The sequence below is a fragment of the Meles meles genome, chromosome 3 (assembly GCF_922984935.1).
Source record: "Meles meles chromosome 3, mMelMel3.1 paternal haplotype, whole genome shotgun sequence".
In the NCBI taxonomy this organism is placed as follows: domain Eukaryota; kingdom Metazoa; phylum Chordata; class Mammalia; order Carnivora; family Mustelidae; genus Meles; species Meles meles.
Window position 1 is genome coordinate 149,560,349 of NC_060068.1, and position 16,818 is coordinate 149,577,166.

Below are 16,818 nucleotides of genomic sequence, written 5' to 3' on the forward strand. Positions count from 1 at the left end.
GCTTGTGTTCCCTCTCACCGTTTCTCTCTCTGTGTCAAATAAACAAAAATATTTTTAAAAAATGATTCTCAAGATGACAAGATTGAAAAACATCAAACCCAGCTTAATATAAAGGGCCACAATCTAAGTTTGTGAGGATGTGTCCGTATAACCATAAAGAAAATTTCTTTCTTCTTCTCACTACTTATATTCATCCTTCATTTGGCTTCATCACTGCCAGTCCTGACAAAGACAAAAATTTACACATAAATAACGCCTAGAACTTTGCTGTGCAATGCGGTAGCCACTAGCCACATGTGCCTACCGAGCTCTTGAAATGTGCCTAATTCCAACGGGGACATGCTGAAAGTGTAAAACACACAGTGGATTTTGATTGTTAGGACCAAAAAAGGGAAAACAGTTCATTCATATTTTTGTACTAGTTATATATCGAAATGCTACCATTTTGTATAAATTGGGGTACGTAGATTAAAAATAATTTCACCTGTTTTTTCACTCGTTAATGTGGCTTCTAGAAAATTTGTAATTACATAAGTGGCTTGCATTTGTGCTCGCACTATATTTTTATTGGACAGATCTAGCAGACGACGAAAAAGAGGGGAATTTCATTGAAAGGTAGTGCATTTCCTGAACGTTTCTGGACGGGAAGAGAAAAGGGAGAAAACTGAAGCCTGGGCGCCGTAGGTAAAACCTACCAGGATAACTACCTGCCGTGAATTGAAAGGGGCGGGGGAGGGGGTACATTTTGACCGTGTTCCTCCTTCCCTTCGCCGCGGCCAACCGAGCAGGTGGCAGAGGTTGTCCCGGAGTCCTCCTTCCCGACCAGTCCTCCTGCGGCCCGGCGCCGGGTCATTGAACACACCTGCGCGCCCACGGAGCTGCGCGTCCGCGAACCCTGGCGCTGCCTCCACGCCCCCTCCCCCCGTATTTTTATTTTCCTGGCATCAACCGTCAGTCTCGCACTTCTCTCCTGAGAACCACCGCGCAGGTCGGGCCCGCCTGGGGTAAGCGCCCTTCTCTGCCCTCGGCCCGGCGGCGGTGAACGAGATGCTCCCCCTCCCGCCCGGCCTCCGCGGCTAGCCGGGCTGTCCCGAGGCTGGGACGCCGCTCGCCGGGCGGCCTGCTGGGCCGTGGCTCCCAGCCGGCCGCGAACGAGAGCAGACGAGGCGGGCGCGCCCGGGGCCTCCGGGCCGCGGGGGGCCGCTGTGACCCGCCTTCGCCCCCGCCGCGCCGAAAGGCGGGGGAGCCGGGTTTTGGGGAGAATCGAAAAGCCGAGGGCAGCCGCGGGGGGCGGGCGCTCTGGAGCGGCGGGTTAGGCGGGTGCTCCAGCTGCCGTCCGCTCCGCCCGAAGCGCCGAGGAGCCGAGCAGAGAGGTCCGCCGTCCTCCTCCTCCATGAGGGCCGAGTGAGCGCGGCGGCGAGAGCCGGCCCGCGGCGCCTCCCCCCGCGTCCTCTCCCGAGTGCAGCGGCAGCGGCCCCCGGCGGAGGAGGAGGAGGAGCATGTCGGACGGTTTCGATCGGGCCCCAGGTGCTGGTCGGGGCCGGAGCCGGGGCCTGGGCCGCGGAGGGGGCGGGCCTGAGGGCGGCGGTTTCCCGAACGGAGCGGGGCCTGCGGAGCGGCCGCGGCACCAGCCGCCGCCGCAGCCCAAAGCCCCGGGCTTCCTGCAGCCGCCGCCGCTGCGCCAGCCCAGGACGGCCCCGCCGCCAGGGGCCCAGTGCGAGGTCCCCGCCGGCCCCCAGAGGCCTCCCCGGCCCGGGGCGCTCCCAGGTACGGAGCTGCTCTAGGGGATCCCGTCCTCCTGGGCCAACGCTTCCCCACGGCCCTCCGCGCGCGCCGAGGTCGGCGCGCTGTTTCCGCCTCCCCCCCACCCCGTTCCCCGAAAGCATTCCCCGAAGGGCCCGGTTGTTAACGGGGTGGGAACGGGCCCGGTACGGGGTTTGGAAGGTGGCTGCAGGAATCCTTTGTGCGCCCCGGCTGGGGGAGGGGCCCCTGTGCGCGGTCTCCGAGTTCTGCCGTCCGGGGAGGAAGTAAAAATCGCCTCCCCCTCCCAGCCCTGGAAGGGGAGGCTTTAGGCGTGCAACCCCCTCTTAACCCCCGACTCCTTATAAAAGAAGAAAGGAAAAGAAAGCCCTCAAGCATTCATTTAGGAGGCAGGTATGGTCACAGATCAGCTAAAGCAAGTCCATTGTTCCTTTTTGCAGGCTCTCTGTATATATCCTGGCGATAACCTTAAAATTCGTGACCGTTCTTGTTTAACACTTAAAACCCAGCCCTTCTCATTTGGTTTTTCAGTAGATAGTAAGTTGCTATACAAAGGAATGCATGCGTCTAACACCTCGTTTTTCCTTTCTCAGAACAAACGAGGCCCCTGAGAGCTCCACCTAGTTCACAGGATAATATCCCACAGCAGAACTTGGAGTCAGCAATGGCTAAACCCCAGGTGGTTGTAGCTCCTGTATTAATGTCTAAGCTGTCTGTGAATGCTCCTGAATTTTACCCATCAGGTTATTCTTCTAATTATACAGTAAGTAGGCCTTTTTACTGCAATTCTGAGTGAATATTACTGGGATAATGTGGCTATTACTGTATTTCATTAATCAGTATGCTGTGCTTTCTACTACACAAAAACATTGTGAATTCTTTGAACTCCTGAAGAACAAAACTAATTCAGAAGTGTATTTTATAGTGTATTAGTGGTCTAAGTATCAGAATGTAAATTGGGAGTAGATCTTGTCTCTTCTCACAGCTGTATTCCCAATATAAAGTACTTCCAGGCTAATACAGGATATAGTTAAGGGCATTGTTGGCACATAAAACTAAGATTTGTGTTCAGACTTAATGAACCATCTATAGAATAACGGCCTGGCAAAGCTGATTTTAAATTTGATTTTAGCAAGATAGCTGAATATTCATTGGTAGTTTTAGGGTAAATTACACCATGGTTTTGCTGCAGACTAATTTGAGGTGGGCTTTTGAATGTTACACATCCAGGCTCTGTTAAAACCAGTTTTCTGGTTCTAATTAACTGCCGTTATGAAGACATGGAAGGGGTTTTGATAAAGTGTTTACACAGGTCCCAAGAACTTTTACATTTTCAGATTCATCTTTGTCAATATAAGAACTTAAAAAAATTGGGGCGCCTCTGTGGCTCAGTGGGTTAAGCCTTTGCCTTCCGCTCAGGTCAGGATCTCAGGGTCCTGGGATCAAGCGGGTATCAGGCTCTCTGCTCAGTGGGGAGCCTGATTCCCCCCTCCCCACTGCCTGCCTCTCTGCCTAGATCTCTCTATTTCTGTGTGATTTCTCTATCTCTGTGTCAAATTAAAAAATAAAATTTAAAAAACTTAAGAAAAAATTGATCACATTTTTCTAAAGTGGGAGAAGATACAAAGCCCAATTGGGATCCATAGAAAGGGATATGTCCTGGGTAAATACATAGCAATCAGTTGTATGTAAGTGAGGCAGGAATCATAAGAGGGTTAAAGAAATGATGATACTTTAGCAGAAGTCTTATGTTTCCTGAATTCTTAAGTTTTATTGACATTTAATACAGAATAGTGTACATAAAGGTTAGCTCAAAGTTTCACAAAGTGAACACTCAGGCAACCAGCATTCAAATCAAGAAAAGGAACATCATCTACATCCCCAAAACTCCTTCCAACCCCTCCTTTTTTTTTTTTTTTCCTTCCAACCCCTTCTAATCATCACTGCTCTCCTAGGTTAATTACTATTTTGACTTAACAAATTTTGCCTGATTTCAAAGTTTGTATAATTAGAGTCTCACAGAATATCTTTTTCACGCTTTTATTCAACATTAATCCATGTTGCAGCTCATAGTTGAAGGTGACTTATTCTCCGAGCATTCCATTGTGTGAATATACCACAATCCCATTTGTCTTTTTTCCTCCTCCTTTGTCTCTTGATAAACGGTTGAGTAGTTTCCATTTTGGGGCTCTTGTGAATAGGGGTTGCTGGTCTGTCCATGTGTTGGTGGATGTTTGCCCTTGTTTCTGTTGGGTACATACCTAGGAGTGCAATTCAAAGGACGTAGGGTAGCCAACTCTTCTCCCCCCGCCTCGCCCCCCTGAGATTTTTCTTTTAAATTCTGCAACTAATGTGGGGCTTGAAGTCAGCGCACCCTGGTAGCCAGCTTTAATAGAGAGTGCCAAATAGTTTTCCAGAGAGACTGTTTCAGTGTACACTGAGTGCTGTGTGATTTCCCGTTGTTCCGGTTCCTTGTCGGCATTTGTGATTTTGTTAAATTTAGCCATTTTAGTGGGGGTGTGGTACCTACTTCTGGTTTTAATTTGCATTTACATGTTAACTAAGGGTGGTACACCTGTTTTGTTACTTCTGGGGGGGGAGGGGCAGTGCTTTCCTTCCATTTTTTGATAGGAAAGGTATGGGAAGCCTGTATTTCCTGTTTCAGAAACTCCATGTGTCTTAGACTGCCCAGGAGAAAGCTTTGGGGCTGGAAAGGGGAAAATACAGGCAAGCAGGAAGAGCAGTTGATTTGGGGTGAAAGGGGCTGTCATTCATGTAGAGTAGAAGTGAGAACAACTTGGGTTCTTGCCAAAAAGTTGTATTTGGCTCAGGAAAGGAATGATTAGAGAGCTGTGAGTAGGTGAAAAACTAGTAAAGAGTACTTACTTTCAAACAGCCACAAAACTTTTCTGTTTGTCTTCCTATTCACTTGGGCCATTGTATGATAGGAGGGATGCAATTTTTTTCAGAGTTCTGTACCAACTAGTTTACATAGTTCTGCATATTTCAAGTGACTCCTGGGGTACAGAGCAGTGTACTGAGCTGAGCCATGTTCACTTCGAGCCATTGTCCTCTGTTGGGCATTCCTTGATACCCTCTATTAGATCAGCTGCTTCTGTGTTCAGTCTGGCAGAGCACATAGCAGACTGGGAGCTGATGGCTCATGTGTGGCCTACAGTGTATCTACTTTGGCCCTGGTGGGTTTCTTTTGGGGGTTGCGGGGGGGAACTCCTTTTAATAAGCTAACAACACTTAAATTAGATGTTGCAGATCTCAATTTTCTGGTTTCTCTTGAAATCCCAATATGTGGTTGTACTGGACTATTTTACTTACTTATTGAGAAAGAATGGGAGCCTGAGCCAGGGGAGGGACACAGGAAGAGGAAGAGAGAGCTTCTTAAGCTGACTCTGAGCTGAGCATGGAGCCTGAGGCAGGTCTCCATCTCCCCACCCTGAGATCATGACCTGAGCTGAAATCAAATTGATGCTTACCCGACCAAGCCACCCGGGTGTCCCTGGGCTGTTACTTTCATGGAACAAACGTGGTCTGGAGCTGAATGGAGGCAGCCCCCTTAGATGGAATGTGTGAGCTCTAATTGTTCACTGACTTGTCTCATTTGTTTGTAATCCACCTTGATTCTCTATAATCATTCAAGCTTGCTCCCCCCTGCGCTAGTGCATTCTCTAGTCTTACTCATTTGCCCTTTTACCTCTGTCAGTGCTAAGCATTTTTCTCTGTCCACTTGGTCACAGAATAGCAATATCCTTGTTTTTCCTTGACTCTTAGGATAAGGTCTTGTTATCCTTAATTGTAGTAGCCATAATTCATTCACTTGTTCAACGGGTAGTTATTTACCATTAGTCAAGCACTGCGGATACAGCAGTGAACAAAACGGACAAAAATGCCTTGGGTCTGCTTTTATATGCAAGAAAATCTGGGTATCTTTGAGCTGGATCTGTTCTCAAGAATTCATGCTTTTTTTTTTTTTTAAGATTGAGAGGGCGAGTTCAAGGTGGAGGGTCAAGGGAGAGGGGGAGAAATTCTGAAGCAGAATCTGCACTGAGTGCGGATCTCACAGCAATGCTCGATCTCACCACTGAGAGTTGATGAGCTGAAACCAAGAGTTGGCTGCTTAACTCATTGCACCACCCAGGTGTCCCAAGAATTTGTGCTTCTTTTTAAAAAGCCTTTATGGTAGTCTTCATGTACTTTCTTAACCCTTCCAAATTCTGAACCCTTTTATCTTAGAGTCCTTCCTCTAATCCCACTGCTAGAATTTCTTGCTTTCTGTGCCTTCTTACCAGGGAGTTGCTGTATCTATCTATCCCTGCCCATTGCTGCTTCTCTGATGATAAACCATTATATCTTGAATACTTAATCACAGCTCAGTTATTAGAACCAAAAATTCTACATAGAATTTTTTTTTTTTTTTGAAGATTATTTATTATTTGACAGACAGAGATCACAAGTAGGCAGAGAGGCAGGCAGAGAGAGAGAGAGGAGGAAGCAGGCTTCCTGCCAAGCAGAGAGCCTGATGCGGGGCTCGATCCAGAACCCTGGGACCATGACCTGAGCTGAAGGCAGAGGCTTTAACCCACTGAGCCACCCAGGTGCCCCATTACATAGAAATTCTTAAAGCATTTATTAAGGGGCGCCTGGGTGGCTCAGTCAGTTAAGCGTGTGCCTTTAGCCCTGGTCATGATTCCAGGGTCCTGGGATTGAGCCCCACATTGGGCTCCCTGCTTCACAGAGAGCCTGCTTCTCCCTCTGTTGTTCCCCCTGCTTGTGTTCTCTCTTTCTCTGTCAAATGAATAAATAAAACCTTTTAAAAAAAGGGCATTTACTAAGAGAAATCTCCCTACCCCCCACCCCACATATATACATATAAAATCCCAGCTTTTTTTGTAAGAACATTCCCCTCAAGTTACTGCCTGTTTGTCTTCGGTCTTTCAGTAGTGATGTTCTCCAAGATGTAAAAGTGTTCACTCTTAGTATTTACTTCTCGCTGTTCAAACCTCTGCTGACTGATCCCCCTAATTGAATTGCTACTTCCTTTTGTGACCTTTCCTGGTGCTCTTTGGGTCTTAAAATCTATGCTCTAAGCCCTCATCCCAGTCGACTTTGACCACAGCACGGTCCACGGAGTTTAACAAGTCCCAGTGTGTCAGGTCTGGTGCTAGGCACCAAGGGTACCATTTCAGGCTTTTAAGAAGTTTCTCTTTACAAGAACTGAATGGTTAAGATACTAATTTTAATTTTTTCCTCTCTGTGCATAGGCTTTCATTCCCAGGATGCCACCATTGTTTCTTCAGATTTCACCTGTGTAATTATTCTGTAGCATTTGCTTCTATGAGCACTTCTTTTTCCTTAGGGCACTGTGGAGGTATTTCAAACGTCCAGCCTGCGGGTCATTCCTTCTTCGCTCAGACTGTGGTCCCTGCAGTTCTCTTTTTTTCCATTTTATTACCTGCCTTGGTGATCCTATCACCTAGAATCTGACCACTGCCTCCCTGTCTACTGATATCTGAAATCTAATTCTCCCTCTGAACTCCTGGCTCTGTTTCCATTTGTTTTGACTGGTTCATGAGGATCTCCCATTGAAACTTAAATATTAAAAAGAGTTTATCTTGTTCAAATGTCTTAGTTTTTTATATTCTAACTAGCTGCTCAGGCTAAAAATGGTGTATTGACTCATTTCTTTCACACTCTTGCCCCCTTCAACCCAGTTAACTGAAGTCGCCTTCTTGATTATTCCACCATCTAAGTGATCAGTTTCCCTTTATTCCTGCTGCTTCGGATTAGGGTTCTGTCTCTTAGCAGTGCAATCAGAGTATCTTCTGTGAAAAGTGCGTTTTCTCTCTGATGTCCCTCCTAATGTCAGAATTCTAAGAAAAATACATAAAACTTTATTCCTTGGCTTGCAGGCCATCTAACTCCACTTCGAAGACTGACAAAATTTGTATTTGAAAAATCTGGTACTAGAGAAATAAACACGTTAGAGTCCTCCTCTTCTGCCCACAATATGCTGTACTTCCTCTTGTGCTTGAAAAAGCAGGTTCTGATGGGGCGCCTGGGTGGCTCAGTGGGTTAAGCCTCTGTCTTTGGCTCAGGTCATAATCTCAGGGTCCTGAGATCAAGCCCTGCAGAGGACTCTGCTCAGTGGGGAGCCTGCTTTCCCCCCTCTCTCTCCCTGCCTCTCTGCCTACTTGTGCTCTCTGTCAAATAAATAAATACTAAAATCTTAAGAAAAAAAAAATCAGGTTCTGATCAATCCCCTGTAGTTGTTTATTTTTGGTAATCTCTGCACCCAGCATGGAGCTTGAACTCATGACCCTGAGATTGAGTCACCTGCTCCACTGACAGAGCCAACCAGGCACCCCCCTTGATCAATCAATCCCCTGTAACGCTTATAATCACAGCAGCTCTACTTTCCTTTTTTACTTTCAGACTTCAGACTTTCTTTTTTTCTTTTTAAGGATTTATTTTAGAGAATGTGCACTTATGTGCACGTGTGAGTGGGGGAAAGGGCAGAGGGAGTGGAATTTACAGTGGATTCCCTGCTAAGCAGGGAGTCCAACACAAGGCTCTGTCTCACAACCCTGAGATCATGACCTGAGCCAAAATCAAGTCTGATTCTTAACCAGCTGAGCCACCTAGGCACTTCCAGACTTCAAATTTTCTTAAAAGAGCGTTGGTCTTAACTGAAAAGATTGAATTTTTGCCACAGTGAATGACATTCGATACAAACCAGAAATTAATATCTTCAGCTAGGACCTGTATGGTTCCTGCTTTTCTCTATCATTAATAGGGACACTGTGTATGTAAAATTATATATCAAAAATTTGTTGTTTTTTTAAATCTTTTTTTTAAAGATTCTATTTATTTGACCGAGATCACAGTAGGCAGAGGCAGGCAGAGAGGGAGGAGGAAGCAGGCTCCCCGCTGAGCAGAGAGCCTGACGTGGGGCTTGATCCCAGGACCCTGAGATTATGACCTGAGCCAAAGGCAGAGGCCTAACCTACTGAGCCACCCAGGTGCCCCTCAAAAACTTTTTAATTGTAAAACTCACATATGTATGTGGCTAATATTAAAGTATATTTAGTGTATGCATTTATAATGATGAACAGGTTTCACAATTTTATAAACAAATGGTCAGTATTCATAATAGGAGCATTTATTTATTCCAGAGCTAACTACTGTTATCCCTTTTCTATCTTTCCAGATCTTTTCATGGTCTGTAAATCTGTTAAACTGTATGAAAATAATGGTTCTGTGTTCTTTTCACTTAACATATTGGTGATTTCTGTATTGTCATATCTTGTTAGGTGCCTGTATGATCCCTTATGTGGATAGAAGGTGGTATATTTAACCCATTGTTAGATGAATTTTTGGCAATGAATATTCTCATACGTATGTCATAGTTGGGTTATAAGCCTTTGTCAGTTACTTGGAGTAAGCATAGCGGTTAGAAGTACAGGATTTGTTTTGTGCTCTAACTAGGTGTGTGACTGCACACATTAAGTTGGTACACGTTCTTCCTTGTTCATATCCTAGCTGCTGTGCCTTTGCTCAATGGTTTTTCCACTGGCTTTCGAGCCAGTTTCCCTGTAGTCCCCAAGAACCTACACAATTTCGTCTGCCTTATTGATCTTGTTAGCTATTGCCCCATCTCAGTTTCTCTGTTCTGGGTTTTCTTTCTCAGAGGTGTCAGGTAAGCACCTGTCTTCTTGGGGCCTACGAGTTTCTGGAGCCTACAACGTAGAAACTCTGTCCTCAGATATTTGTATGGCTGGGTTTTTTGGTTTTACTTTTATCTTTTTTCTCAGATTATATAACTTCAGAATTCTTCCCGTTTTTTTGCTAATTTTTTAAAGATTTCATTTATTTGTATGAGAGAAAGTACGAGAGATCACTGAAGGAGAAGCAGACTCTGCTGCTGAGCAGAGAGCACAATGCGGGCCTCCATCCCAGGACCCTTGGATCATGGCCTGAGCCAAAGGCAGGCACTTAAAGGACTAAGTCACCCAGGTGTCCCTCTGTTCTTATTTTTTAAAATTTTAATTCCAGTGTAGTTAACGTACAGTGTTAAATTAACATACAGTGTTAAATTAACATACAGTGTTAAATTAACATACAGTGTTAAATTAACATACAGTGTTAAATTAAAGTTTCAGCGCCCCCCCCCGTTTTTTTAATAGTATATCCTAACATCTGAATCATGTCTTTTGTGATAGAAGATCAGCTCTACTGGAGGAGGATTTTGTCTCCTTTATTTATGCCAAGACCATACCCCCAGCACCTAGAACAGTATTTGGCACTTAGTATGCACTCAGCAGAGGGTTTTGAATGGGTAACCAAAGTGACATAACTGCTCTGTGCTCATTTCTTCCTTCTGTGCACAGGGAACAGTAATGCTTCAAAGGTTTTTGGGATTGAGACAACCCTGCAAAGCTCTTAAACTGTCACATAGTATATGTGCAGTTGGTGGCGATTAGCTTGTTAATCAGAGTGTCATCGTAATACCAAGAAGAACAGCTTTTTATCATTCTGCTCTTTGGATACTCTTAGGTATAATCCTGTGGTATGAGAATACAGTTATGGCGCTGGAATATGTTTTAGTATTTTCCTAGCAGTGTAGAAATTTGCTTACCTAACGCCTTATTATGTGCTAGTCACTGGTCTAGAGACATTTATTCATTGACTCACTTAATCCTCCGTCACACAGCTGTAATGTTTATGATGAATAAATTTGAATTTTGTCAATATTAATTTATCTTAGAGTCATTTTTAGAATTTTGAATTTATTTTTAAGTAATCTCTGTAGCCAGTTTAGGGCTCAAACCTGAGATCAGGGGTTCCTTTCTCTACCAGCTGAGCTAGCCAGGCTCCCCTAGAGTTGAATCATTTAATTTGGATTCAGTTTTGAGCTCAGACATTTAATCTGTCTGTTTACCTGTTCTGCTCAGCAAACACTGTGGTCATGATTCAGGCACATGAATCCACTCTTCCTGGTAATTTTGATATTGGTATTATAGTGAAATATTAGTTTAAATTTTCTCAGTTGTCTTGTAAATCTGCCAGAATGAGAAGACAAATTCCTACCCAGTTAGATAGAGTCCTTCTGCTATAATGTAACATTTTGGCCATTGGGTGAGGAAGAATGATTCAGTGTGCTTAATTTTATTGAGGAAAATAACATTTTATCATGTGAAGGATTGTTGGTGCTAGAGACTTCTAAAGCTGCCTCAGGTTCATTTTATAGCCAGTTGCTTGGGTTAAAACTTTTTTTTTTTTTTTTTAATTTTCATCTATAGGAATCCTATGAAGATGGTTGTGAGGATTATCCTACTCTATCAGAATATGTTCAGGATTTTTTGAATCATCTTACAGAGCAGCCTGGCAGTTTTGAAACTGAAATTGAACAGTTTGCAGAGACCTTGAATGGCTGGGTTACAACAGATGATGCTTTGCAAGAACTTGTAGAACTCATCTATCAACAGGTAGGTTGGCTGATGGCGTGGGTCATCGTCACATACTTCCTTAAAGCCCAGGGGTGCTCGTTGCTCCTGCACCTTCACCTGCCAAGGCCTCCGTGCTCCTTAACTCTTCATGGTTCATGGGAGCTTTTGTTGTATGAAATTCCTGTAGCTTGGGGATCCAGGTCTAGAGCCAGACTGGAGATTCAAGGCTCTGTACAGGCAGTTGAATACTGGGCATTTATGAGGAAGGCTAGGTAAGTATCGTACCTTTTTTCCATCCCCCTCTGTTTTTATAGGATCTGAAATTAACAGTATACAAACAGAGTGCAATTCTATTCTCCTAGGTATTAAATTATATAAGCACTTTTGAAGTATGGGAGGAAAAAAAGAAAATCATGGGAGAACTTTCTTCCTTCATAAATAAGTCCAAAAAAAAAGAGCCAGACCATAAAACACTGTCTTGAGTTTTAATGTTTATGCTTATGTTTATTTTAAATTTCCAGTGATTTCCATCTTAATCCCATAAGTCTAATGTCAATCTAGATTGTTCAAACCTAAATTTTGTGTGATGCTAGCATATTGGTCTGTGACACACTAATGCTATTTTCGGGAGGAACCATAGCACTGGATTTTTGAAGACAAATTTAAGTTCACTGTTTGAAACTGACCAAAAATAGTAGGAGATAAATAGAAATATAAACTTAAGTGTTTTTTAAGTCATCGCTGAAAGAGCAACTTGAATTTGGAATATATTGAAGGGTGATTATGATGGCAGGTAATTTTCATCCTACCTAATGTTTCATTTGACTACCTTCACAACTTGTTCTGGGTAGTTACTGGACCCCTCAGTGTGACCTGGCCAACTCTCAGGTTTCTCAACATGCTTGAGATTTCAGGAGTATAGAATTGTTCCATTTGTCCTGATGCCTACTTTTGGCCCCTAAATGGATTGCAAAGAAATATGAGAAGAAAATGGGAGAAATTGTTAATGCTTTTCTAATTTCTCTTCTATTCAGTTTCAACTCTTTGCTTGGTTCTAGTTCGTCAGGGCTGTAACATAACTGCAGTTTCTGTGATTATCTCAAAGCCAGTTCTTCAACTGTTACTCCCTGTTTGTCAGTATTCTGTACCCGTGATACACAGATTCACCAAAAGTTCTTAAATTTCATTGGAATTTATTCATAGCAACCAACAAAAGAAGACCTGTTATAAAAATGGCAGATTAAACATACATAATCAACTTTGATTCCTCCCCAAATACCGCTACAGTGAAAGGGATTTTAAGAAGCCAGAAGCCTTATAGGGGCTGAGATGAGGAAGGGAGACGAAAGTATCAGTTTCGGAGACTAGAAAGGCAGATCTAAAAAATTTGAATTCCGAGCCAGTGGGGAAAGTTGAAAATCACTGTGACTTAGTGTGGAATCTCTGAAAGACTCTAGGACAAGGATGGAATGAGACTAAAAGGATAGCTTTAAAATCCTAAAAAAACAAAACAAAATAAAAAACTAGACTCTCTACATCTTTTTGTACTGAGTATCCAGTGTGAAGTTTTATTATAACCCTTCTTGGGAAGTTATTGAAGGGAAGTACTCCACCAAAAAGGAAATTAAGTCATGGATAAAGATCCAGAAACCACAAAACAAGTAAAAATAAATAAAAACAAAACAAAAGAACAACAAGAAAACCACAAAACAGAATTTTATGGGAGTGGCCACATGGATTTTCTGCACTGTCCTGAAGGGAGATCCACAGACAGTAGCTGGAGCGGGCTTCACTAGAGTAAGGCAGAAGGCTCCAGGCAGGATTCCCTGACAAGAGGAGCATAATTGCTGTGTTCCAATGTATTAAGAAGAAACTTGGGAACTTGTGAGTTTAGGGATAAATCAATAAGCTGTAAATAAAGAACAAAGTTAAGAAAATTTAAGTCTAGGGAAAACAAGTTTTTCAAGAAAGGTGGAATCTGTATATTACATGGTCCACCTGAAACTAATCAAATCATGGTATGACCATGTTGGTAGGTGGTAAGATTGGGAAATAGTGGAGAGGAGTGGGGGTAAGCAAGATAAAAGCTGGATATTCCTTGTCCATGTTAGGGAACTATAAGAAATAATGGCCAAACTGAAATCACAGAGCGTGGATATACAGAAGTTGAAGCTTTTTCAACTGAAAGCATTGAAAATGGTTGTCTGTGGGAGTGGTTGAGGTGTAGTGGGGAGGTATGAAATTTTAATAACAAGCCATGTGGAACTTCATGTCTTTAAGTTGTGTGTGATAATTTTAAAACTAAGCTAAAGGAAAATGGGCAATGCCCATAATGGGAAAAGGATGATTTTTGAATTTCAAGTCTTCTGTGGCACCGGATACACATCCATGAATGATTTCAGGAGAAACCAGTCTGTTGTCTTTGCAAGCAAGGAAATAATTAGAAATAAAAAGACCTAATTATGAAGTACTTACTACATGCTAGGTAATATTGAACACTTGACATGTAATTAACTCGTTTAATCCTCCATGATTAAAGATGCTACTCTTATCCCTTATTTTATACATATTTTAACAGAGGTTAAGGAACTTGGCTTAGGTTACTGCTAGCTAGTAAGCAGACCCAGCAAAGGGTCAGAGACGTTTATTACATCTAGACTACGGTTAGCTACTATATTTGTAACCTTGGTCAGGTCCCTTAACCTTTTAACATGCTATCTAATATTAGGTGGTGAACTATGTTCTCTACTATTCTTTAAAAGATGCAATTAAAGTTAAAGCTTCCTGAGTATTGTTTCGGCTATATCACACTGTCTTTGAGATGTAGTGTTTTTTTTCACAGTCTTAGTTTTTGGAATAGCTTATCTTTATTTCCTCTCTATCCCAAGTGTGTTTGGAGTATTCTTAAATGTTAATCTTTTGTACCAGGTACCATTTGTCACCTCTTTTAGGAATCAGACGGAAGCCCAGGGAGGTTGAGTGATGCCAAAGTCTGTGCCAGCCTATGCCTGAAAAACACCACAGAACAATCGTTTGGCAAATACTCTTACTCGTAATTAGCACTGTGCAACTGGGTGCATGTACCTTATGCAAAAATTGATTAGTATAAAGAGGTTTTGTCTGTTTGCTTTCTGGTGACCTCAGAGGTAAATGATGGGGAGAACTTAAACATTTTCTTTGTTCTTGTTCTTGGTGTAAAGTTGGGAGGGAGAGTTAGTTTCCTTATTGCCTAATAGCTAAAGACTTGTACATTTGTACGGTGTGGTCAGTTTTAGGCGTGGAAATGTTTTCTTCTTTAGAATGTTGCTGTTAAGTATTTGCATTAAGAACAACGTATTTCTGTCCTAAAAAGGTTTTTTTTTCTTTTTGAAAGGCCACGTCTATCCCAAATTTCTCTTACATGGGAGCTCGCCTGTGTAATTACCTGTCCCATCATCTGACAATTAGCCCACAGAGTGGCAACTTTCGACAGTTGCTGCTTCAAAGGTCAGTGTGAATATATGAAATTAAGGGAAAAGTTTTAGACCTACTAGAATTTAACCATTCCTCTTTTCTGAAGACTGTACATAATAGAATGTTGCAGGGGAAGGTAGGCAGGACCATTATTTGTATTCTTTTTTTTTTTTTTTAATATTTTATTTCTTTGACAGAAATCACAACTAGGCAGAGAGGCAGGCAGAGAGAGAGGAGGAAGCAGGCTCCCCGCCGAGCAGAGAGCCCGATGTGGCGCTCGATCCCAGGACCCTGGGATCATGACCTGAGCCAAACGCAGAGGCTTTAACCCACTGAGCCACCCAGGCGCCCCCATTATTTGTATTCTAATATTGTATATACTATTAAAAATTATAGTCTCCCATATCAGTCTTTTTTTTTTCTGTAATCTCTGCCTTTGGGTTTTAGATGTCTTGGTTTTGTTTTTTGTTTTTTAAAGATTTTTATTTATTCATTTGAGAGGGAGCACAAGCAGAGCGAGTGGCAAAGGGAGAGGGAGAAATAGACTCCCTGCTGAGCAGGGAACCTGATGTGGGGCTTGATTTCAGGACCCTGAGATCATGACCGGAGCTGAAGGCAGACACTTAACCAACTGAGCCACTCAGGTGCCCCTGTGCATTTAGTTTTGTGCTTAGAAGCCCTTTCATTTCCCAAGATCTTAAAAATGACCTTATATATTTATTAGTACATCTGTACTTTGGGTTTGAGTGGGTTCTAGTTTATTGCCACAGGTTGAACTAGTTTTTCCCATACCACTTTTTAGAATGATCCATTTCCTTATTGAGATTGCTGCTGCCTTTATCACACTACATCCCTGTCTTGGGGTTTTGAGTCTAGAGTTTAATTATATTCTGTTCACCACTTGTTCTATTCCTATTTTATTATACTACTAAAAAGCTCCCAATTTTTAAGTATCTAGTATGGTTGGTCCCCTTCCCACATCTCTTGGGTAGAATCTCCTTTGCTATTCTTGCATGCTGCTTTTCTCCAATGAACTTTAGGCTCAGTATGTGAAATTTCATCAACTTTTTTGGTATTATTAGATATTTTTGACATGACCTTGAATTCATAAGCTAATTTAGGGAAACATTTTCTTATGGGAGTCATTTTATTCAATAATAAGATTGCCTTTGAGTTTGATAGTTGGTCCATTAGTTCTTTAAAGATACTTTCAGTGGTTGCAAAGTATTCCATCATGTGGTTAAACTGATCTAGAACAGACTAAAGATCCCAACGATAGACTCCAGAGACACTTGAAAATTAAGCTTTTGATAGAGATACTTCACATATGTGTGTAAAGGGTAAATTGTGCTGCTGACACCACTGGCTAGCCATTTGTGGGGGGAGAAAACAAAGATGGGTTCTTGTCTCTACTCCAAAATATATTTCAAATCTATAAAAAAGCCTTAAAAGTGCAACACTAAATACTAAAAAATTGACAATATTGACAATTAAATCATAAGCTGGTAAAGCCCTTTTAAGCAAGACATGATATCCACAAGTCCAAAAACAAGAGTTTAAACCTAATTACATATGGATTATAATATTGGGAAGGGTCATAAATTTATATGAAGTAAAAAATAGGGAAATTTATAAATTTATAAAATTTGTAATTTTGTAAATGTATAACACATGGCAGTGAATGCTAATATGAAAAGAGGGACCTCTTAGGAATGAGTAAGAAAAAGACTGTTTTGTTTCAAGATTTTATTTATTAGTGGGAGAGAGGAAGGGAGAGGGAGAAAGAAAGCACAAGCAGAGGGAGGGACAGGAGAAGCAGGCTCCCCTCTGAGCAGGGAGCCCAGCCCAGAGCCCGATCCAAGGACTCTGGGATTGTGACCTGACCCAAAGGCAGATGCTTATCCAACTAAACTACCCTTAAAAAGACCAGTTTTTAATTTTTTTAAAGATTTTTAAAAAATTTATTAGAGAGCAGGAGAGAGAGAGCACATGAGCAGAGGGAGAGGAAGAACCAAGACTCCCCTGCTGTGCAGGGAGCCAGATGTGGGGTTCAGTCCCAGGACCCTGAGACCATGACCTGAGCCGAAGGCAGACACTTAACTGATTAAGCCACCCAGGCACCAGTATTTGTTTTTGTTTTGTT

The 16,818-nt window shown here is 42.5% G+C and overlaps 1 protein-coding gene across 3 annotated transcripts in view; it reads left to right on the plus strand.

Annotated features, from left to right (window-relative positions):
* The first annotated feature begins 842 nt into the window (after positions 1 to 842).
* Positions 843 to 16,818, plus strand: part of PAIP1 (poly(A) binding protein interacting protein 1) — a 31,895-nt gene continuing 15,919 nt past the window's right edge. The window contains exons 1-4 of one of the 3 annotated variants that reach the window (XM_045999965.1): positions 843 to 1,004; positions 2,355 to 2,524; positions 11,076 to 11,261; positions 14,596 to 14,708. In XM_045999965.1, coding sequence (XP_045855921.1) covers positions 2,426 to 2,524; positions 11,076 to 11,261; positions 14,596 to 14,708 — 398 coding nt within the window. In that variant the 5' untranslated portion in view covers positions 843 to 1,004; positions 2,355 to 2,425. Of the gene's footprint in view, positions 1,005 to 1,235; positions 1,768 to 2,354; positions 2,525 to 11,075; positions 11,262 to 14,595; positions 14,709 to 16,818 lie in introns of those variants that run through there. The other 2 variants (XM_045999963.1, XM_045999964.1) reach the window with 2 other exon arrangements.